This window comes from Onychomys torridus, chromosome 10, assembly GCF_903995425.1.
Source record: "Onychomys torridus chromosome 10, mOncTor1.1, whole genome shotgun sequence".
Lineage (NCBI taxonomy): Eukaryota > Metazoa > Chordata > Mammalia > Rodentia > Cricetidae > Onychomys > Onychomys torridus.
Window position 1 is genome coordinate 28,268,982 of NC_050452.1, and position 24,579 is coordinate 28,293,560.

General features: G+C 39.9%; 1 protein-coding gene across 2 annotated transcripts in view; it reads right to left on the reverse strand.

Moving 5' to 3' along the window:
• Positions 1–24,579, reverse strand: part of Poln (DNA polymerase nu) — a 158,282-nt gene that overhangs the window by 123,666 nt on the left and 10,037 nt on the right. The window contains exons 2-5 of one of the 2 annotated variants that reach the window (XM_036201016.1): positions 23,296–23,440; positions 10,457–10,536; positions 7,480–7,974; positions 2,841–3,031 (exon numbers count right to left, since the gene is read on the reverse strand). In XM_036201016.1, the coding sequence (XP_036056909.1) occupies positions 2,841–3,031; positions 7,480–7,974; positions 10,457–10,536; positions 23,296–23,434 (905 nt within the window). In that variant the 5' untranslated portion in view covers positions 23,435–23,440. Of the gene's footprint in view, positions 1–2,840; positions 3,032–7,479; positions 7,975–10,456; positions 10,537–23,295; positions 23,727–24,579 lie in introns of those variants that run through there. The other variant, XM_036201017.1, reaches the window with a different exon arrangement.

A 24,579-nucleotide genomic window follows, 5' to 3' on the forward strand; every position in this document is an offset into this window, starting at 1 on the left:
ATGAAGGGACTTGGGTTCAGAGATGTCATATCTAATAGGTGTTCTGATACTTTATCTTGCTACTTCCAGGAGATAAGCCCTAAACCACCAAACTGTAAGTTCCTCTTCATGGCAGAAATGTAATAGTACATTAAAAGAGCTCTTTGATGGGATGAAGAAGGAAAGAAACCAGGAGCCCAGTGAGCATTTACACTGTGATGTGTAATTGGGTTTTGTTTGTCTGGCTCCATTGACAGCACTGTATAGTGTTCTGAAAGTTATGTGGTCTGGCTTTGTTTGTTAGAACAGGAGGCCAAGATGGTAGGGAGGTCAAGGTGCCAACAGCGTTGGGTCTTGGCTTAGATTGGCTGGTAAGGGAAGGGAAGGAAGAAGTGAAGAATGATAGAAAAATGGGGTGTGGGGACCTCCCTGACACATGCTAAAACACAGATCCAGGGTAAAGAACTCTAATAGCTACACTGCCTTCTCCTAGGGAGACATTCAGGCTTAATGAAGTCTATCATGATAAGACAAACAACAAAAGGATTTCTTATGGGCTGGGAGATGGCTCAGTGGAAAAAACACTTGCCACACAAGCATGAAGACTGGAGTTCAGATCTGTTTTAGTCTGCTTTTTGTTGCTGTGATCAAACACCATAACCAAAAGCAACTTGGGAAGAAAAGGGTCTACTTAATCTTACAAGTCATAGCCCATCATCAAGGAAAGTCAAGGTAGGAATCTGGAGGCAGAAACTGAAGCAGAGACCCTAGAGGAATGACTGCTTGCTGGCTTACTCCAGTCTCATGTTCAGATACCTTTCTTATATATCCCAGACATACCCTCCCAGAGATGGCACCATCCATAGTGGGCTGTCCCCTCCTATATCAATTAGCAATTAAGAAAATGCCTCGTAGACATAGTATGAGTTCAATATGATCAATGCAGTTCTTCAGCTGAGGTTCTCTCTTTCCTGATAGTCAGGTTTATGTCAAGTTGACAGCTGAAGCTAACTATGAAAGATCCCCAGAACCCATGTAAGTGCTTTATGGCCTGTCTGTAATCCCAGCACTTGGGAGGCAGTGATTCCCACAGCAAGCTGTCTAGCTAGACTTGTTAGGATAGATGAGTTCCACATTCAGCAAAAGACCTGGCCTCAATAAAATAAAATGCATATACATGTGTATGTGTATACATGTGCCAACACATACATACACTTAGATATACCATATATATGCAAATTTTCTTAGAACATATTTATGTATATATTCATAAAGTATTATTTAAGTTCATTTTGAATCCTAAATACACTACTATAGAATTGGGACTATTATTCTAGCTTTATAGTACACAAGGGACTATCTTTCCTAGAATTTAACATGCTTCAAAATGATGCTGGATAAGTATTATTCATTTGTTCTGTGGCAGTGCTCCTGGGTGTGGGGTCATGAGAGTGAAGGGAAAAAAATCCTATCCTTATCCTCATCAAGCTTAGTAATAGACATATAATAAACAAGATTTATGAATGGTGGTTACAGGCATTATAGAGATGTAAAGGTAGAGATTGTATACAGTGCTGGGCTAAAGTATTGTTTTATCCAGATGTTCAGAAAAGGCCTAAATGATAAAAATAACACATGAGCAAAGATGTGATAAGGTGAAAAAAGTCTAGTTGATATAGAAAAGCTCTTCACATAAAGCTTTCATAAATGTAAAGAAAATTAAAAAGCCAGAAAAGTCACTATCATATTAGGCACAATTAAATAAAGTCTATTTGGTGCACAATTGCAAAAGTCCAAACAGCACGGCACTGGCTTGATCAGAGGCCTCTCACAGCATCACAGCATGATGCAGAGACAGAACGGAACCAACTAAGGATAGAAGAGGCTGAGCGCATGGTGGCCTCACCTCATAACAGTCCATTAGTGTGAAAATTCACTCTTGAAGGACCAGCTCTAACCCATCCAAGAGGGAGGAGCTCCCATGACCTACTCACCACCTACTGAGTGCCTTCTCTTAAGGGCTATCACCTCACAACAGCCACCCTCAGGACCAAGCCTTTATCAGCAAAACAGCTTGTAGCACAAACGCACTCAAGCCACATTTTCAGACAGGCATTATCCTCAGTGATGCCGAGGACAACCTAGTGTTTCCAGGCAGCGGTAACTGACCTCCTGTGCTGCACAGGAGGAGACTAGGAACGCTAGTAGAAACCACCTGGAACCCTGTGGTGGCAGTGGGTTTTCAGGATGGCGGATGAGGCTTAACATCTCATTGCAAAGTTGTCACAATACTGGAACAGGCTCCCTTGGCATCAGGATGGACCTTCCATTCTGGAAACTCTGGGGGAGGAGAGCTTGGAGAGCCTTACATTTAAGGTAATACACAGAGATTTCTGTGGTGATATTTTATTTGTGCTCTAATAAATAAAGCTTGCATGGAGATCAGAGGAAAAAGCCAACCACTACATTAAACACAGAGGTCAGACAATGATAGCACACACCTTTAATCCTAGCATTCAGGAGGCAGAGATTCATCTGAATCTGTGAGTTCAAGGCCACACTGGAAACAGAGCCAGGTGTGGTGGCACATGCCTTTTTCCCTCGTACTAAACCACAGCGGTCTGGAGGGCTGTACAGACAGACAGGACATGATAGAGCTGGGCAGGAAGAGGAAGTGAGGGCAGGGCAGAAAGGATATGTGTGTATACAGGAAGTAGGTCTCTCTGGAGGCTGAGGAGTTGGTGAGGTGAGGTTGGCTGTGGCTTGTCCTATTCCTCTGATCTCTCAGTTTTCACCCCAATATCTGGCTCTGGGGTTTTTATTAATAAGACCTTCTAAGATTCATCTTACAGATTTCTTACCTGACAAATAGACTATGTGCCTCTTTCTTTAGGCCCCATGAAGGGAAGTGCTCGATATGTATGTAGATACAGTGATCTGTAGATGTAGAGTCCTCTCCCAGAGCACTACCTCGGGCTGGGGAAATCAGAGGACTGATGTCCAAATGGTTTTTTAGTAACACTACAATTCCTTTAACAGGACAAGTTAAAGTCTGTGAAGACAGTAAAACAAAGTTACAAAATTAAACAGATATATTGCTTTATGAGAGCAAGCTATAAGACAAAGGAGTAACATCTATAATGAAACTTAAAAAAAGACATGCCATTTAAGAAATATGTGCATGTACATGTAAGTTCAGGTACAGACACACCATAGCACACATGTGAAGTTTGGAAGACAAATTTGGGTGTTGGTCACCATTTTTCACCTTGTTTGAGACAAGGTCTCTTGCTGTTTGCCATTGTGTACGCCAGCCCCTGAACTTCAGGTGATTCTCTTGTATTTGCCTCCCATCTTTCCATAGGAGCCCTGGGACTCTGGCATCCAGCTTTATATAGGTTCTGGGGATCCACACAAAGGTCTTCATGCTTGAACAGCAAGCACTTTGTCTATGGAGCCATCTCTCCATCCTCCAACTGATTTTTCTTTTTAGACAGTGTCATCTATGTAGCCTGGGCTGCCTAGAACTCCTGCTCCTCCTGCCTTAGCCTCCTGAGTGTTGGGATTATAGGCATGCACTATCACACCTAGAGCTCAAGTAATATTTTCTACTCAATCAGATACCTTTCAAAACATAAATCAAAGTGTTTAGGGGCTTTGATCCTTGGTCTAGATATTAAATAATTCTTCCTTTCAGAGAAGGGAATGGTACAGTGGCCTTGATCAGGGCTCTGTGGAGGCCCAGAAGGCTATTTCTCTGGCCTGAGTGAAGACCTAATATTCCAAACTAGCCAAAACAAAAGGGTCAATGTAATTGGGCTAGTAAATCAATCATCCAGCAAGAGACCATCTCTCAGGAAGGCAGGTTCACCTTAAGCTATGCTAAATACATAGAATAGTTATCCTTTTAATGAGATAATGTACTTTTCTTTCCCAGAATTCCCTCCTCCTAGCACACAGAGCCACAGCCATGCAGCTTTATAAGTCTACCTGCTATTCTTTTCTTTTTAAATTTTTTCACTAATTCTTTGAGAATTTCATACATGCATACCTTATATTTTGATCATACTCACCCCACTGATTCCCCTAACTCCTCCTGGACCCACTTCCACTTCCCACTCTGTCCTGTACTATTTTTTATTTTTATAACACACTGAGTCCAATTTGTGTTGCCCATATGCTCATGGGTGTGGACCATCCACTAGAGCATGGTCAACCTATCAGGGACCATGTCTTTAAAGAAAATTGACTTTCCTTCCCTCAGTAGCCACCAGCTATCAGTAGTTCCTCAGCTAGGGGTGGAAGCTTGGGAACCCATCCCCATCCATGCTGGAATTGTTGGCTGCTTGATCCTGTGGGGGTCTTGTGCTGGCAACCACAGCTGTTATAGTTCAGCAGTGCTATAATCCAGTCATGTCCAGTCCACTCTGACCTGCAGCTCTTAACCATCTTTCTATCCTCTATTCCATAATGGTCTCTGAGCCTTGTGGGGATTTGATATGATATAGATGATATAGATTTGATCTGTGTTGAGAATTCCCCAGACACTTATTCGCTGACCTCTAACCAGTTGTGTGTTTTTACATTAACTACTATCCACTGCTCAAAGAAACTTCTCTGATGAGGTCTGAGAGCTGCAATAGTCTATACTATAGGTATAGAGATACAAACTAGAGGGTCTGTCTTCTTTTCTGAACTACTTAGAAAAGCATAACTTAGTCTTTCCTTTTCTTTTTTTTCTTTCTGGGTTTTTTTTTTTTGTTTGTTTCTTGTTTGTTTGTTTGTTTTTGTTTTTGAGACAGGGTTTCTCTGTGTAACAGCCCTGGCTGTCTTGGAACTTGGAAATTGCTTTGTAGACCAGGCTGGCCAAGACTCACAGAGATCTGCCTGCCTCAGTCTCCTGAATGCTGGGATTAAAGGTGTACGCTGCCACACCTGGAACTTTTCCCTTTCTTTTTGTCTCTGTTCTAAGCCTGCTGTCCCCATCATTTTGGGATTCCTTCTCCACCATGTGGCAGCTTACCCACAATGCAAATGAGCTCCACGCTAGCCTAACTCAAATGCCATGGCTTTTTCCTTTCTTCCTCTTCTCTATATCCACCCTCTAGGCAGTTGCCAAGATTTCAGTTTTCTTGCCTTTGTGTCTTTCTTTTAAACTAAATTGTCCTTGAGATTGAAAAAAAAAAAAAAAAAGGCTTCCCCACCAAAACAAAACATAAACAAAGATTCAACACAATTTGTATAAAACCCCCAGCTGGATGGTTGCAGAAATTGATGACATAATGAAATAATGATAAAATTTATAGGGAAGTACAAAGGAACCCTGATGGTCAAAATAAATTTAAAAAAGATTAACTCGCCGGGCGGTGGTGGTACACGCCTTTAGTCCCAGCACTCAGGAGGCAGAGGCAGGCGGATCTCTGTGAGTTTGAGGCCAGCATGGTCTAGAGAGTGAGTTCCAGGAAAGGCGCAAAGCTACACAGAGAGACCCTGTCTCGGAAAAAAAAGAAAAAAAGAAAAAAGAAAAGGATTAACTCAATTGGAAGATGGAGGAGTCACACTTTCTGATTTCTAAATTTATTACAAACCTCAGTAACCAAGACAGTATGGTTTCTGGTATAAGACAGACACAAAGATTAAAGAAAAGAATCAAACATATGGAAATCAGCCTTAGAGACTGGGGTGAAGTAGCATATACTTATAACCCTAACATTCAGAAAGCTGAAGTAAGAGGATGGTTGTGAGTTTGAGTTCAAGGCCAGGCTGGGGTATATAGTAAAACTTTGTCTCAAACCAAACAGGTGTAAAGCAAGGAGGTGGAACACAGAAGCCAACCCTTAGATCCACAGCGACCTGATTTTCAAAGAAAGTGTTATGATGGTTAACTTGATTGTCAGCTTGACTAGATTTAGAGCTACCATGGAAACACACCTCTTTACTGTGTCTATCAGGATGCTTTTAGAAAGGCTTCACTGAGCAGGAAGACCTACCCTGAATGTGGGTGACATCACCTGATGCTTAGGGTCCTGGGATGAATACAGTAAAAAGAAGAGAGTTGGACAAGCATTCATCTATCTCTGCTTCCTGTGAATGCAATATGACCAACTATCTCAAGTTCCCACTACCATGTCTTCTCTGCCATGATGTACTATACTGTCAAAATTTGAGCAAAACAAACCCTTCCTCCCAGCTATTTTTGTCAGGTATTTTCTCACAGTAACGAGAGAAGCAATTAATAAAAGCACTAAGAAAAGTAAATGAGAAGGAGTATTCTCAACAGAGCTGGGATGACTGAACAACTGCCTGCAAAGGCTGAATTTCTGCCTTTTTCTTTCTTTCTTTTTTTTTTTTTTTTTTGTATGTGGAGCTGAGGATCGAACCCAGGGCCTTGCGCTTGCTAGGCAAGCACTCTACCACTGAGCTAAATCCCCAACCCCCTGCCTTTATCTTATGGCCTGTGAAAAGGTTAACTAGGATGGATCACAGGGTTAGATGCACGAGCTAAAACTACAAACACTTAAGAATAAAACTGGGGCAAATCTGAACTAGGGAAGACAAAGCAGAGAGAGAGAGAATTGTACGCACATGAATGTGTGGGTTTATGTGGAAGTCAGAGCAGAATGTTATTGCTTTGAGACAGGGTCTCTCTCTCTCTGAACTGAGAGATCAGTCTTTTAGCTAGGCTAGCTGGCTAGCAAGCATACAGGCTCCCCTTGTCTCTGTCTCCCAATGCTGAAGTTACATACATGCAAAGTTGTGCTCTGTTTTCTCTGTGACTGCTGAGGATTTGAACTCTGTTCCACATGATGGCAGAGCAAGTGCTCTTACCCACTGAGCCATCTCCCCAAGTCCCAAACATTCTGAATATGATAACAAAAGCATGTTTTTGAGGTTCTTTAGACTTAAGGTCTTTTATTTTCTTTTCAAGAAATCTGAATGAAAATCCACAGATTGGGAAAACTGCAAATCACATATCTTCTAAGAGACTTGAATCATATAAAAACTATGTAAGGAACTCTTACATATCCAAAATAGAAAAAAATCATAAACTAGTTTAAAAATAGGCAAAAAAAATTGAATTTTACCAAAGAAGATACATAAAGAGCAGTAAGTGCATAAAAAATGCTCAGCATCATCACTGTTGAGCAAACACACTTCAGAAGTACAAAAGAATACCATTGTGCACCCACAAGGGTGGCTAAAACAGGAAGGCAGGTCATATCCAGCAGATGGAGAATCTGACACCTCATGCTTTACCAGTGGAAGGTGGAGTGGAGCAGTTTATCAGCTGCCTAGAACTGACAGGGACCCTACATTGTCAGAATCATTTACCAAAGCGAGGATGGGAAGGTTTAAAATCTTATTTCTAGCTCTCCTATCAAAATCAGAAAGAGGATTTGTTTTGAAATGAGGTCTCACTGTGTTTCCTAGGCTGATGCCGAATTCCAGCAGTCTCTCAAGTGCTAATGCCACAGGCATGTGACACTACTGTTTACTAACCTGGCTAGCTCTGAGCTGTGTGGAACCATCCTTGTACATCAGTGTCACAACCAGGGCTTCTGCCTGCTTGAGCACATCCATTAGCTGGAGTTTTGCCAAATCATCCAAATATCTGACATCACAAAGCTGTTTTCCAAACACTCTTGTGTCCTCAGCGTTTAGCCAGGGTTCAGCCCCATCGGTATCTTCTTCCAGTGCTATGTGTTTACTTCCTTTTTCTGGGGAATCACTACATGTAATACATTTTCTTTTAAGATTCAAGCTTTCTTCATCCTCTTTAGCTTTATTTTCCTTTAGGAAGTGCTTTCTCATATGCTCCGTTTTCTGTAAGACTGGAGCTTCCTGGTCACTCTGTGGAATTAAATAACTGGGGAGAGCCAATGAGCTGCTCTGTACTTGACCAACAGAGAGCTGACTTGTAAGCTTAGTAATGGAGGACTGAGGAGACAACTCCATGGATCCTCTTGGTGTCTGGGTTATTAATGACTTATAATTCTGGAGAAAAAAGGAAAAAATTCATCACAACATGTATTCACAAGACATGTCTATAAACCAAGTGAATTTCTGATACAGCTTATCAAAGATAATGTGAGGACACAAGTTTTACATCATTTATGACTATTCTCTTTTCTTTTCCTGTGGTGTTTGCTGAACAAAAGTTCTACCACTCACTGAGCCACTCCCAACCCTAGAACCACATTTTCCAACAGAGTCTTTCTAGACTGCACAGCTGGATCCTGGGGCTAGAGCAGGTAAGAGCTCAGAATGTTTCCTCCTGCCTCTGTGCTGGAAGTCATTCATCTCACTGAGAGTGAGGCCTGTAATTTACAACTCTAAGTAGAAGCCAGTCATAGAGAAAATGAAATCATAAAAACTACTTGATAATGTTAATTGACCTTTAAGTTAAAAAAAAAATACAGTTCAGCAATCCTGGTCCTCATTCCAGCAATGTGTAATCTACACTGACAGATCCATCCACTAAAAGGAGAAGCACCTCCACTCATTTCATTGGATTTGTTTACAATGGTACTTTGTGTTTGAATGTTCATTTCCAAATTTATAATTTATCTCTTGCTTTGGACAACTGTACATTAATATTATTTTAAGAGAAAATGTCTTAATACTTGGTCATATACCACAGAAAATTTAACATTTATAGTCATATTTTTACGCCGAGAAATAGTTTATGGTTCCAAGAACAGACTTTTAGTCATAAAATTATATTAATTAAAAATTCTGTGGAGGAGTATTCAAGAAAAGGAATTCAATAAGATTACAGACTATTGAATATTTTGCTCATGTGTTTTTTAAAGGGTGACAGTGGATATCAAATTGCCAGAGTGTACTTTGAATCACAGTGGATGTGTTTTAAATTTCATGACAGTTTCTAAAATGTCAATATTAACAATATACTAGAATCATGTTCTTTGCGACGTTAGAAACTTCTGGTGAATGTTTTAGATTTCAACTTTAAAATATTTCTGGAAGTACAAGACTTTGAAAAAGTCTAGGGCCAAATAATCAGCCAGTGGTATCAGAGATAGGTCCTGACATTAACTCCACTTTACTACAGGGAGTTTAATTTTAAATTAGGTTGAGGGCTGGCAAGATGATTCACTTGCCACCAAGCCTAGAGAGCTGAGTTAGATCCCTGGGATCCACATGATGGAAAATGATCCAACTTCTGCAAGATGTCCTCTAACCTCCACACATGCTCCATGGCATGTGCAGCTCCCCCAACAAAAATAAATAAATGAATATACAAGAAAACTTTAAAGTAGCTTTTGCTAGATACAGTACTGTATGCCTCTAGTGCCAGCACCTGGGGTTAAAGCAGAGACAGGTAGATCTCCATGAGTTTGAGCGAGCCCAGTCTACATAGTGAGTTTCAGCCCAGCCAGGGCTATATAGTGAGACCTTCTCAAAAAAACAAAAATAAGCCAGGCGGTGGTGGCACACGCCTGTAACCCCAGCACTCAAGAGGCAGAGGCAGGTGGATCTCTGTGAGTTCGAGGCCAGCCTGGTCTACAGAGCTAGTCCAGGACAGGCTCCAAAGCTACAGAGAGGGGTTGGGGATTTAGCTCAGTGGCAGAGCGCTAGCAAGCACAAGGCCCTGGGTTCGATCCTCAGCTCACAAAACAAACAAAAAAACAAAAAAAAAACCCAAAAAACAAAAAAACTACAGAGAAACCATGACTCGAAAAAACCAAATAAATAAATAAATTTAAATAAATAAAATAGCATAAAAAAATAGGATCCCAGCACATGCCTTTAATCCCAGCACTTGGAAGGCAGAGACAGATGAATCTCCATGAGTTCAAGACCAGCTTGGCCTACATAGCAAGTTCTAGGACAGCCAGAGCTGAACAGAGAAACCCTGTCTTTAAAAATAAAAAATAAAAAAGCAAAAATTAAAAAAACCAAACAAACAAAAATTAGGATAGAATCTGAACAAGCAGTTTGCTCCAGAGTCCATTCTCTCCACCACTGTTTCCTAACAAGGCTTTTGGTGGCATGACCTCTTCGTTTAGAAATGGATGTACAGCCGAAACTGGTTAGCTCACAAACGTTTCAAGATCTTTTCAAAATTCTCAGTATCCTTCCCCTACTCTCTAAAGCTGGGACCCTCAGTTTGGCCAACTCCTAATGATCCATTACGTTTGAACTCAGACACCATTTTCACACTTCAGAAAGATACCTATCCAGGAATGAAACTGCCACAGCGTGAAGCTCGGGTGACTCCTCCTCCTCTCGGTCTCAGGGAACATGAAACTAACTGTGATCACAAGCAGCACTTACTGCACACATGGAACAGATGTGTGGGGTGTTTCATCCTCCTCACCACCTGTCCAAATTAAACCGCGTGCTATGCAGAATAAGAACTATTTTAAAGCATTGTATCTGTAGATGCTTATTATATATTTGTTAACAAATGAAGATCGTCTATTTAGAATTACTCATATTTGCAAACAATTACCTTTGTTTCTAGTGATTGAGTCCTCTCATGTTCAGCTAATACTGAATAATGAACACTGGATTTTTTGGTCACTTTTGAAGCTTGAAAAAAAAACAAAAAATTAAACATTGAAAAATGAAGAACTAAGCATGCTGGTACATGACTGTAATCTCAACACTTGGGGAGTAAAGGCAGGTGAATCTCTGTGGTTTCAAAGCCTGTCTAGTTTACACAATCATATCTAGAACAGCCAGGGCTGTCTCAAACAAAACAAAACAAAAAATTTACAGAATTAGGTAACCTTTGAAAATGATTCACTATGCTATTTAGCCACTATCAACACAATCAAAAGGCGTAAGACTATGACAGTAATTGGTTACATAAAGTGTCTTCAAATGAACAGAAGACAAATCTATATAATTATAAAATATTTATTTGTGATTACTTTGAATTTGCACCTGTTTTTTGTTGGTTTTTTTTGTTTTTGTTTTGTTTTTTTCTTTCTTTTTTTTTAGACAGGGTTTCTCTGTGTAGCCTTGTCTGTGCTGGAACTATCTCTGTAGACCTCAAACTCATGGAGATTTGCCTGCCTTTGCCTCCTAAGTGCTGGGATTAAAGGTGTGCACACTTGAATATTTTGAAAACCAAAAGTTAACATTTTGGAGACATCTTATAAGTACTAAGGGTTTGAGGAAATTGTTAAACTGAATAATCAGGAGCTCAGGAAAACATCACTGATACATATACCTAATTTAGGTTTTATTTTTAATAACCCTGGGCTGGAGAGCTGTGTAAATGTTTGTAATATGCTTGCTGATCAAGAATGAGGACCTCTGTTTGATCTCCAGAACTCATGTAAAATGCCAGGTATAATTTTTCATTATAATTCCAGTGCTGGTTGATGTGGAGATAGGATCCCTGGGTCTCATTAGCCATCTAGCCTAGCCTAAGGTGGGTCTCAGGTCCCAGTGAGAGACCCTATCTCAAAAAAAAGAAAAAGACAAATAACTAGCTCCTGAGATCATATTACCTCCACATATACACACACTTGTGCGTGTACACACACACACACACACACACACACACACACACACACACACACACACGCTAGCTAACTAACTAACTTGAGCTGTATGGAAGGGGCAGAACTAAGACTCAGTCTCAAGCAGTGTGACTGAGACATCTGTGCTCACAGCCACTTTGACAGGTATTTCTGTATACATGGGCCCACTTGCTCATGTGCTCTTCCAAAGCTCCCAGAGCACTCATGAAAAGTGGAGCTGATAGAGGCACTGAGAATGGAAAAGGTGAACCCATGCTCGGACCCGGTATTGATTTGGTTCAGATAAATCACTGCATAGTTAGCCATTGGTCCAGTTGCTTGGGAGGCTAAGGTAGAAAGATCACTTGAGGAAGACCAACCTTGGCCACACAGTGAGATAATTTCTCTAAGAGAAAAAACGATTACTCTACCTTTCAGAGCACAGGGAGTTCAATGTTGCCAACCTGCCACCAAGTGACTGCTCATAAAAGATGATGCCACTGGGGACTCTAAGTTCAATCTCTGTTGTTGGGAAGTTGAATGTTTGACAGACAAACAGCTAAACCAGTACTGGTTAATGGGCTGCTGCCCAATGGGCCAACTCCAAGTCCTCTGGTTACTAAATTCAAAGCAACTGTGTGTTAGCACTGGGACAGCACGGGACAGAGGCTGATTTGTGTTAATTGGCCAAGTCATTCTAATAACATGGCTGTTGGTTGCAGCCTGTGGTGGATGCTCATAGGTGGGAGAGACTCTTAAGACTATACCATAGACCTAGCCATATGCCTTGCCTCAAAACCACTTCCAGCATACAATAGATTGCTGCTGACCCTCTTGATGCTCTGACAGAACTCGACAATGTTTGGTGGTTTGGGACTCAAGGTTAGTTGAATAGTCTCAAGCTCCATTTTCACCAGGAGCTAGTAGCATGGCAGGGGCATTTTAGTTTAATTTTAATCTTTTAAAATAGTTATGATTCTCTGATGGTGATGGCATACATAGCCTTGCTTCATGTTCTTACAGTTTGTATTATGATTCTCTTGTAAAGACCCTGAAAACTGCACATCTATTTTTCCCCACCCCGCGTCTGTTGGGCTGGCACTTACTTCACTGCCTAGCCTTCATTGGAACCCCATCTACTTTAGGCCCTACATGAAGCACATGACTTTTGTATCATTGACTGTATGGGATAGAACACATTCACAAATATGAGATATATGCCTTTATTCTTTGCAAATTTTCTATCAGGTCCTGTGCCTTTTTCTTAGTGGTGAGAGGAATAAAATGCTGTAATTTGTCCTTTACTTACAAGGGGATACCCTACTCATCCTCTAAGGCTTCTGAATTACTTAGGATTTATCTCCCACCCATTGAACAGCCAGGCCTCTAATAAACAACACTTCTTTTTTTTTCTTTTTTCTTTCTTTCCTTCTTTTTTGTTTTTTGTTTGTTTGTTTGTTTATGTAGCCTTGGCTGTCCTGGAACTCACTCTACAGACCAGTCTGGCCATGAACTCACAAATGCCTGCCTCTGCCTCTCAAGTGCTGGAACTAAAGGAGTGCATCACCAGCGCCTAGCTGTATCCTGAAGGTTTATGCTGTGCATCCTAAGTGAATGTGAACTTCTTGACTTTCCTTCTGCTTGCAATACTGAAACTGACCCTGCAAACACTTGGCACAATGCTAAATTTAGTCAGCAGAGGGTGCTGGAGGAACACTGCCAGGGCATGGACACCTTTCCTTTTTCTGAACGCTACTCCAGCTTTGGCAGGGAGGAAGCTGCTCCCTGTCTGCTACTTAGATCTTTTAGATATTTTTATATGCCTTAGTAGCTAAAACCCATCTAGTCAATAGATTTAAACATTCCCTGTTCAAATCACTATGTGATTTCTGCCCTGAGTGAACGAAAATACTCTCTTAATAAGCCAAGTTCTACTAGACTAGTTTAACAAAAAGACAAGGAAGGGGAAAGAGACTCAAGAAAGAATAATATTGAACTTATACTATAAGAGTTCATATATATTCTAAAAGTTTCAGATAAAATATGTGAATATGTAAAAAAAAATTTTAAGAAAAAATGTAGGGTAATAGACATTCGGTTTAGTTTTCAATGTCCCTAAAGTATTACAAAATAAGCAAGTATGCTATGTTTTTCTAATACAGATGCCCCACGGCACTGCTGTCAAGCAAAAGGACAGTAGGGCCTGGATCTTCAGCTATCCAGGTGGCCTGGACATGGATTAGCTATATGGAAAGGGCTTCTGGGCTCTCTGTATATCTAGATTGCAAAACCTCCAGAACCATAGCTGGGTGGTGATTGCACATGCCATTAATCCCAGCACTCAGGAGGTAGAGGCAGGTGGATCTCTGTGAGTTTGAGGCCAGCCTGATCTACAGAGCTAGTCCAGGACAGGCTCCAAAGCTACAGAGAAACCCTGTCTCGAAAAAAACAAAAAATAAAAAAATAAAAATAAACACCTCCAGAACCACCCTTTTGGTACAATTTGGTTTTTGCCCTTTATTCAAATTTAATAATTCACTCATCTTCCATCTCAACCTACTCTGGTTCTCTTCCCTCTTCCCAAAGTCTTCCTTCCATTAAAAAAAAATCCTATTATGAATAAAAGATTAAACACAAAATGTTTTGTCTGAGTTTGACTTCTTTAACTTAATATGATTTCCAGTTCCATCATTTTCCCTGCAAATGGCAGTTTCATTCTGGCTGAGTAAGATTATTGTATATATATACATTTTCTTTACTCATGTGTTGATGGGTGTTCCTTCAACATTAAGTTCTGTTGGCATAGAAGTTTTGGTTTCCAAGGGGGCAGTGCTCCTGCCAGGAGAAACAACAAAAATTTCCCCTACCTGAAAGCTCAAGACATCTCTCTGGCCACTTTGGGTTTCTGATGCCCTTAAACCAACAGGATAAGAAAGGAGTAACAGAGTTAGGAGGGATGGTTGATCCAGATTACCAAGAGGAATTTGGATTGCTTCTCCACAATGGAAGTAAGAAAGATTACATCTGGAATGCAGGAGATCCTTTATGGCATCTCTTGGTGCCACCATGTCCTGTGATTAAAGTCAATGGAAAACTACAACAGCCTAATCCAGAGAGTGTGACAAAGGGCACAGACCTGTCAGGAATGAAGGTGTGGGTCACTCCTCTAGGAAAAGACCCAAGACCTGCTAAGGTGCTTGCTGAGGGTGGAAGAAATACTAAGTGGGTAGTAGTAGAGAAAGGTAGTTATAAATACCAGCTAAGGCCATATAAGCAACTGCAGAAATGAGGATTATAATTGTCATGTTTCTGTCATATTTTGTTAAGAATGTGTTTGTGCAGATATTTGTGCTTTTTATCTTCAGTTCCTTTATCATGTGCTGTGACAGAAATTAAGAGACTATAAGAGGTTATATTTAAGTTTGAGAAATTCCCTCAAGTGATATTGCTGCCCATTCTAAAATTAATAATTTGTTTGTAGTTGTACAAGGGATAGTTATAGTTATATCATATTAGGCATAATTATGACCTGGTTAAATATATAATGTGTTTGCAATTGTACATTGGATAGTTATATCATGTTAGGTGTAATTATGATAATTATGATGGTTATTGTTTTCATCTGGAAATTAAGCATGACATGAGTTATAATTGTGCCAAGGTGAAAATAGGTAGACTTGTGGTGGCTATTCTTGGTTGTCAGCTTGACTACATCTGAAATTGACCAAAACCCAAGCATCTGGATACAACTGTGAAGTTAAATTAAATTAAATATTTTTAAATTCAATTATTGAATCAAACTGAATTTTAAAATTTTAATTTTTTAAATTAAATCATTTGAAGTGGAAAGATCCACTTTAAAACTGGATCTTTTGTGGTGGGGACATACATCTTTAATTCAGATCTTTTGAGATGGAAAAATCCACCTTTAATCTGGCCCCACCTTCTATTACAACCTATATAAAATACATGGAGGAAAGAAGCTCTTTTTTGCTTGTTTGTTCTTCCTTGCAAGCCCATTCTTTCACTGGCATTGGAGTCTACTTCTTTGGGATTTCAGCATCTACTGAAGACCAACTGAGATGCCCAGCTTTGGGGACTGAACAAACTACCCAATTCTTGGAGCTTACATTGGCAGACAGCCATTGTTGGACTAGGTGGGCCATAGCCTGTAAGCCATTCCAATAAATCCTTTCTCTCTCCGTGTGTGTGTGTGTGTGTGTGTGTGTGTGTGTGTGTGTAATGTGTGTGTATGTGTGTATAGATTTAATACATATATTTATTCATTATATATATATGTGTACATATATATGTATACACACACATACATACATATATATATATATTCATTCTATTACTTCTGTTCCTCTAGAGAACCCTGACTAATACAATTGAGCATATATACTGATTCTATAACCTGGCTATTGTGAATATTGTGCGGGTATCTAACTGATTCCATTGGATATATTCCCAGAAGTGTTCAGCTGGATCATAAGTATTTATTTGGTTTTTGGAGACAAGGTTTCTCTGTGTAGCCCTAGCTGTCCTGGAACTCACTCTGTAGACCAGGCTAGCCTTGAATTCAGAGATCTGCCTGCCTCTGCTTCCTGAGTGCTAGAATTAAAGGCATGTGCAACCACTGCCCAACCACTGCCCAGCATATTTTTTAAGAGCTTTCATACTAATTTCCATGGCCAGTGACCTAATTTCCATATTCATTATATATTGTTTAAGGGTTTCTCCCTTCCTCCACACCCTGAACAGTAATTTTTTTTTTTTTTTTTTTTTGGTTTTTTGAGACAGGGTTTCTCTGTGTAGCTTTGCGCCTTTTCCTGGGACTCACTTGGTAGCCCAGGCTGGCCTCAAATTCACAAAGATCCGCCTGCCTCTGCCTCCCGAGTGCTGGGATTAAAGGTGTGCTCCACCACCACCCAGCAAAGATAATTTTTTTTTTTTTTTTTTAAGCTGAGGACCGAACCCAGGGCCTTGTGCTTGCTAGGCAAGCGCTCTACCACTGAGCTAAATCCCCAACCCCAGATGTGGTGTCCTTACTTGGACAAATTAACACATCTCCTGGTACATGGTAAACAGCAATTGATCTAGCAAATGCCTTTTTCCTGGTACCTTCTGATCAAGGAACTCACTTCACAGTCAGAGAAGTATGACAGTGGGCCCATGATCATGGAATCCACTGGCAAAGAGATTTTTTTTTTTTTTTAAACTGAGGACCGAACCCAGGGCAAGCATTCTACCACTGAGCTAGTTAGTGACCTAATTTACATATTCATTATGTATTGTTTAAGGGTTCCTCCCTCCCCCCACATCCTGAACAGTATTTTTTTTTTCGATTTTCATTATCGTATGGAATATTTTGTCAACATGTACATCTGTGTACTGCATGCATGCCTTGTGCCAAAGGAGGTGGTGAGCCTCCATGTAGGTTCTGTAACTCAAACCCAGGTCCTTTGCAACAAGTGCTCTTAACCACAGAGCCAACTATCTAGTCTCAAATTTGTCTTATTGATGACAGACATTATGACTGGGATGAGATGGAATCTCAATATAGTTTTGATTTAAATTTTCCTGACAGCAAAGAACATTAACACTTTATGTGTATTTATTGGCTGTTTATATTTCTTTTCAGAACTCTGTTCAATTTACCTACCCATTATTGACTGGCTGATTTTTTTTCTTTTTGATTTCTTGAGTTTTAAAAATGTTAGATACCCTGGGCAGTGGTGGTACATGCCTTTAATCCTAGCACTCAGGAAGCAGAGGCAGGTAGATCTCTGAGTTCAAGGCCAGCCTTGTCTACAGCACCAGTTCCAGTACAGTCAGAACTACATAGTGTTGTAAGATAACCTTTTTTGTACATGATAAAGATGTGTCTCTGCTAAGGCACCTTCTGATTGGTTTAATAAAGAACTGAATGACCAATAGCTAGGAGGGGGGATAGGCAGGACTTCCAGAGAGAGAGAGGATGGGTAAGACTTCTGAGGAGGAATGTGAGGCTCCAGGTATTTGCCAGTGAGACACAGGGAGGTCCAATATATGGTATGGAGGAAAGGTAATGAGCCATGTGACAGGATGTAGATTAATAGAAAAGGATAAAGTTATAAGGGCTGGTTGGGAACAAGTCTAAGCTAAAGGCCAAGCTTTCATAATTAATAAGAAGTCTCCATGTCATTATTTGGGAGCTGGCAATCCAAAGAAAGTCTGACTACAACACAGAGAAACTGTCTTAAAAAACAAAACAATGGACCAATAGCTAAGGAGCCCCCATGGTACTGGACTAGGCCCTCTGGATAATCAAGACAGTTATTTAGCTTGAACTGTTTAGGGGAGCCCCAGTCAGTGGGATTGGGACCTGTCCCTAGTGCATGAGCCAGCTTTTTGGAGCCTAGTGCCTATGGTAAGACACTTTGAGCAGTCTTGGTGCAGGGAGGAGGAGCTTTGACGTGCCTCAACTGAATGTACCAGGCTCTGCTGACTCCTTATGGAAGCTCTTGCCTTGGAGGAGATGGGAATGGGGGGTGGGGGAGGGGGAGGAAGGCTAGGGAGCAGGAGGAGGGAAAACAGGGGAATCTGTGGTTGGTATGTAAAATGAATAGAAAATCTCTTAATTAAAAAAAAAAGCTTAGAAGTCAATGCTGTTAGATTAATAGCTAGTAAGGATTTCCTCACATTTTTCAAAAGGTGTATGTGTGTGTGTACATGCAAGTGCCTGCCAAGACCAGAGGCATCTGACTCCCTTGAGTTAGAATTACAGGTGATTGTAAGCAACTTGACATGGGTGCTGAGAATCAAACCTGTGTCCTCTGGGAGGACAGTATGTGCTCTTAACTGCTGATCCACCCCTTCAGCCCCAATTTTCTCACATTTTGTAGGCTGTCTCTTCACTGATAATTATTACCCATGATGCTCAAACTTCATTCTGTGTAATCTCATTTGTTAATTCTTGCTGATTTTTCTGGCTAGAGTCCTATTCAGAAAGTTCTGTGCCTGTATCTTTGTTTTTCCTGTTGTTTGTTTGTTTGTTTGTTTTTCTAGTAGTTTCAGGTCTTACATTAATTTCAGTTTTCCCAGCACCAATTGTAGATGCTATCTTTTCTCCAACATATTTTGGCATCTTTGTTGAAAGTCGGATGGTTGTAGCTCCATGGGTTTATTTCAGGGTCCTTAATTCTAGCCCACTGTTGGTCTCTGTTTCTGTGTCAGCACCATGCTGTTTTTGTTACTACTGCTTTACAGTATAATTTGAGATCAAGTATTATACCTGTAGCATGCTTTTTGCTCAGGATTGCTTTGACAACTTGAGGTCTTTCATGCTTCCATATTAATTTTAGTTTTTCTAGTTGTCAATTTTAACATTGGAATTTTGAGTGTAATTGTATTATTTCTGAAGATTGTTTCTGGTAATATTTTTCTTCTGCCAGTCAATCAACGTATTTTTTTCCATCTCTAGTGTTTTCAAATTCTTCCTTCAGGGCTACTGTTTTCACCATAAAAGTCTCATACTTACTTGGCTTAGGTTTATTTCTAGTTTTTTCTTCTTTACCCTCTTCTGCATTTTTTTTTTTCTCCTGAGACAGGGTTTGTCTAGGTAGTCTGGGCTGTCCTTGAACTTGCTATGTAGAACAGGCTGGCCTCAGGCATCCTGCCCTCTTCAAGCACTGGAATTAAAGGCATGAACCACCATGCTTGGCCTGATTTAAAACTTGTTCCTTATTGTTATACAGAAAAGCAACTGATGCTGACTTTGTATCTTACTACTATGATGAAAATGTTTATTTAGATCTAAGAGTTTTCTGGTGTTATCAGGGTATTTTAAGTATACGATCAGTCTGTAAATAGGGATAATTGGACATCTTCCTTTGCTGTGTGTATCCTTTATTTCTCTATATTAAGAATTCAAGAACTACTCTGAACAACAATGGAGAGAACAGACATATTTTTCTTTTTTAAATTGTTTGCTATACTTATTTTGGGGTGAACTGTGCCTGCCGTAGGGTGCCAGTGGTCAGAGGACAACTCTCAAGAATTGTTTCTGTCCTTCTACCACATGGGTCCCAGAGATTGAATTCAATTTGTCAGGCTCAGTAGTAAGCACCTTTACCTGCTGAGCTATCCTACTAACTAGACTTGTTTTTCTGTTCCTTTATTTACAGGGAATGCTTTCAATTTTTTCTTCATTTACTATAGTATTTGCAATAGGTTTTCTGTATATAGCCTTTTATTTTTTTTTAATTATTTTTCCATTTTCATGTGAGTCATGCAAGTGTGTGTATGCATGTTTGTATGTATAGGCACATGAGTTTGAGTGAGTGCAAAAACACATGGGTGCACATGGATGTAGAGATCCAAAGTTGATGTAAGGAATCATTTCTCATCACTCTTCTGCCTTATTCATTGAGGAAGGATCTCTCAATCAAACTTGAGTTCACTTATAATGCTAGTCTCACTAGCTAGTTTCTCTAGGGGTCCCATCTCCACTTTCCAAGTATAGAACTACAAGAGGACCTGGACACACACACACACACACACACACACACACACACACACACACCCTTCAGGGCATTTACATGAATTTTGGGGATCTGAACTCCTGTCTTCATACTTGTATGGTAAGTACTTTTTTTTTTTCCCTCGAGACAGGGTTTCTCTGTGTAGCTTTGCGCCTTTCCTGGAACTCGCTTTGTAGACAGGCTGGCCTTGAACTCACAGAGATCCGCCTGCCTCTGCCTCCTGAGTGCTGGGATTAAAGGCGTGCGCCACCACCGCCTGGCATATGGTAAGTACTTTAACCACAGAGCCATCTTCCTAACCCTTAGTTTTAAATTACATTTATTTATGTTTGTGTGTGCATGTGGTCAGGAGACAACTTTCAGGAGTTCTCTCTGTTGACCAGGTAGATTCTGGAGGCTGAAATCTGGTGGTCAAGCTTGGAGGGAAGTGCTGCTACCCAATAATGCTGACTACTCTCTTACTATGGTAAGGTATGGTCTTTCTAGACATAGTTGCTTCAGGACACTTAGCATGAAAGGGTATTGAACTTTGTCAAATGTATGTATCTTTTGAGATGATCATGTGATTTCTGTTCCTGATTCTATTTATGTACTAAATTAATTTACTGATTTGCTTGTTCTGAACCATCCTTATATCCTTGGAATAAAACTAACTTGATTGCCAGCAGTGGTGGCACACACCTTTAACCCCAGCACTCAGGAGGCAGAGACAGGCAGATCTCTGTGAGTTCAAAGCCAGCATGGTCTACAGATTGAGTTCTAGGACAGGCAGAGCTACACAAAGAAACTCTGTCCTGAAAAACAAAAACAAAAACCTAACTTGATCATGTTGTAAGATGGTTTGTTTGTTTTTTCAAGACAGGGTTTCTCTGTGTAGCTTTGGAGGCTGTCCTAGAACTCTCTCTGTAGACCAGGCTGGCCTCGAACTCACAGAGATCTGCCTGGCTCTGCCTCCCAAGTGCTGGGATTAAAGGCATGTGCCACCACTGCCCGGCATAAAATGTTTTTAATGTGGTATTAAACTCAGTTTGCAAGTATTTTATTGAAAAAATTTGCACCTATGTTCATACAGGAAACAAGCACTAAAACACTAAAAGTTGTAAGGAAAGGCCAAAAAGAAAATGATGAATACAGGGGGAGACAGAAAAGTGTGACATTTTCAGGAGTCCTAGTTAAATCTGAATGGGACAACAACAAAATGATGGAAAATAGTGAATAGTAGAATATAATATAAAGGGCAGGCTGAAGCCAGATGATATACAGGAATACATGGGAATATTTGAGGGACAAACTTCCCAGAGAGTAAAGACAAAGAATGACCTGAAGCTGTGACACAAACAACCAACCAAAGTGGCAGTCAACTGAAAACAAAAAGTAATGTGAAGGCTACCTCAAAAACCCCCAGGAGGCAGAAAGCAGTGGCCTTGGGAACTAAAATCTAAGACCTTGCAGAGTTGTATAAATGATTTGAAGTAAGGATTTTATATTTATTTGGTACGCATAAAAATTTACTCATTTACTCCTAATTAGAAGGAATATAATCATCATAGCCATTTAGTATTTCATTCTGTCCCGGAAATTGCTAAATATTTCTACTAGATAGCAGCAACAAGGACAAGGTTCCCATTAAATGGATTTTAACAAATATATTTTTGGGAATCAAACTATGTTTGTAAAACTATTTTGAATATAATATACATATCTCTAAAGTCCAACTTAAAATAGAAAGTTCTAATAAATATGTGGAAAATGTTTTTTCCTATGAAAATAAAGATAGACACATATACTGATAAAAACATGCTTAATCACAACATAGCATCTAGTCAGCTAACAACCTTAAAAACTCCTTTGACCCCAGTAATTGACAAACTCTTTCAACAGTATTACTGAACATAATGCCGAAAAATTTACAGATGAACCCAACTCTGAATATAAAGGTGAGTTAAGGTAAAAAAGAAAAACAAACAATAACCTAAGCTTAAGGCACAAAAGAGCTAATACAATGGCTTAAAGAACAAAGTGTAAGCCTATTTCTTTCATGTTCTGGATAAAAGGTCTCAGTTGGTGGTAGAGCTGTTCATGAAGCACTCACAGGCCCAAAGTCCTTCTGGCACAGTGTTTCACCCTCGCCCCATGATATTGTTATTTAGACTAGGACTGAAGAGAAATGATCTTGAGTTCCAACTGGGAAGCAAGTGGGCCATCTTCAAGCCTGCCTTGGAAGGGGCACTCACTACTGTCAGCACTTTGCTGACAGGAACTTGATGCAATCAACCTGAGCCATGCCCACACCTCTGTACCTCAGAAAGGAAGTCTGGATTATTATAGGATAGATAATTAATCTCTGACAAAAAGCAATATAAAAATGCCTTCATTTCAAAGTAGTTGTAATAAAAGCCAGGATAGTGGTGACCTTTGAGCAATGAGAGGATTTCGAAAAAAATTTTGAGATTATAGAAACATAAGCAGTAATTTTCACTAGGCTGGACAGCCAGTGACTTCCCAAGCTCTACCTGCCTTTACCTCCAATGCTGCGATTACAGACACATGTGGCCTTGCCTGGCTGGCTTCTTTACCTGAGTACAAGGGATTCAAACTCAGCTGCTCAAGCCTCTTTTCCATGGATCGATCTCTCCATCCCCAAGTGCCACTGTCTCTTAACTGAGAAACTGTGTTTATAGACAGCATTTGTGCTAATACTTGGCAATATTTTCAAAGATTTCATCTCAATATCCTAACTTAATATGACTTATTTTGTAGGAAAATAAACTACAAGTTACTGACTTTGCTAGTTAAAAAACCCTAATGTTACAAACCTTTCAGCTATACCTGTGCCTGAGAGTATATGCCACAGCTTTTTAGTATTATACATTATAAACCCACATACAAAAACCCATTCCTCTGATACCCAGAATTTATACATTTTATGGCAGTATGTTTTAACAACAAACATGTCTCTTATGACTATATACAACAGCAAGAACAATTACAAATTCGATAATCTAAGAGTCAAGCAAGAGGCATTAGGAAAGAGATCATCTCCTTTGAAGATACTAGAACACCTGGAACAAGAGCGTGGTGTTAAAGCTATGGAGTTAAAGGACTTTGAATTTATAAGTAATTTAGTCACAATCAATAGGGAAGGGAGGGTATTGGAAACCACTTTTGTAGGCAATGGAAATCCCTACAAAATATAGTTCTAGGGAATAATTTTATTACATTCATTTCACTTTTAAGTCTGTTTTTAAAATAATTAACATTCAAGACAATAAAAGGCTCATAAAATTACTTACTCTTTGTACTCTCTCCCTCATTCTTAGACTCCATGAAATCACCTGAACGCATAGCACACATAATCTTCTGGGCAACCGTGGAGAGGGGTGTCCCACAGAGATCAAAACCTACACATGCCTCATAATTTTCCATTTTCATAAAGTCCTAAATATAAGATAAGTACCCATATATTAATTTTAAGACTTTAAAAGGGCTTCTGTATATCTTCATTTAAAAGGTTTTAATAACTACAGGAAAAGGGTTTCAATTATCTAACACAAATAGGATGGAAAAATGAGAAGTGAGGCCTGTTGGTGCAAGTTGAATTAGGAGGCTGGGCAGGACACAATTCAAGCCTGCCTAGGCTACCGAACAAGTTCAAGAACAACTGGGCAGATCAGTAAGACCCAGTCAAAATATTTTTAGTTTTTTTTGTTTTGTTTTGTTTTGTTTTTGGTTTTTCAAGACAGGGTTTCTCTGTAGCTTTGGAGCCTGTCCTGGACTAGCTCTGTAGACCAGGCTGGCCTTGAACTCACAGAGATCCACCTGCCTCTGCCTCCCAAGTGCTGAGATTACAGGCGTGCACCACCACCATCCGGCTTATTTTTCCTTTTTTTTTTTTTAAGTGTAGGGATAGGGTTCAGTGGTAGAGTATTTGCTTGGTATGTGTAAATCCTAGCTTTGATTCCCAGTGCTACAAATCAAAACAAACCAGAGGCTCATCTGAAGGATCATGATAAACATAAAAAATACTTTCTAATTAACCAATTATGAAGTGAACAGTCTACTTAAATACTCCTCAGTTCTGGAAGCTGGCTATTAATTTTCAAGCATACGACTCTGACAATACAGTAATTAAAACTGACTTGGATCATCAAGGTAAACAAATAACCTGCCATCTTGGTAATGACACACTCTATTGGTCCCCTGGCTTAGTAGGTAAAGGTTTAGGTGGAAAGTACAGAATAAATATCTGGTTCATATAGCTAAATTATCTGGCACCCACCAGGAAAGCAGTTAACACATTTTCCTATATTATTTGAGAAAAGAAAAACTTAAATGCCTTATCTCTGGACATTCAAATGAACAGCTGACAGTTATATCTTTTTTTTTTTTTTTTTTTGAGGGAGGGGGGTTTGTTTTGTTTTTGAGACAGGGTTTCTGTTTAATAGCTCTGGCTGTCCTGGAACTCACTTTGTAGACCAGGCTGGCCCCGAACTCACAGAGATCCACCTGCCTCTGCCTCCTAAGTGCTGGTATTAAATGAGTGCGCCACCACTGCCTGGCCTGACAGTTAAATTTTA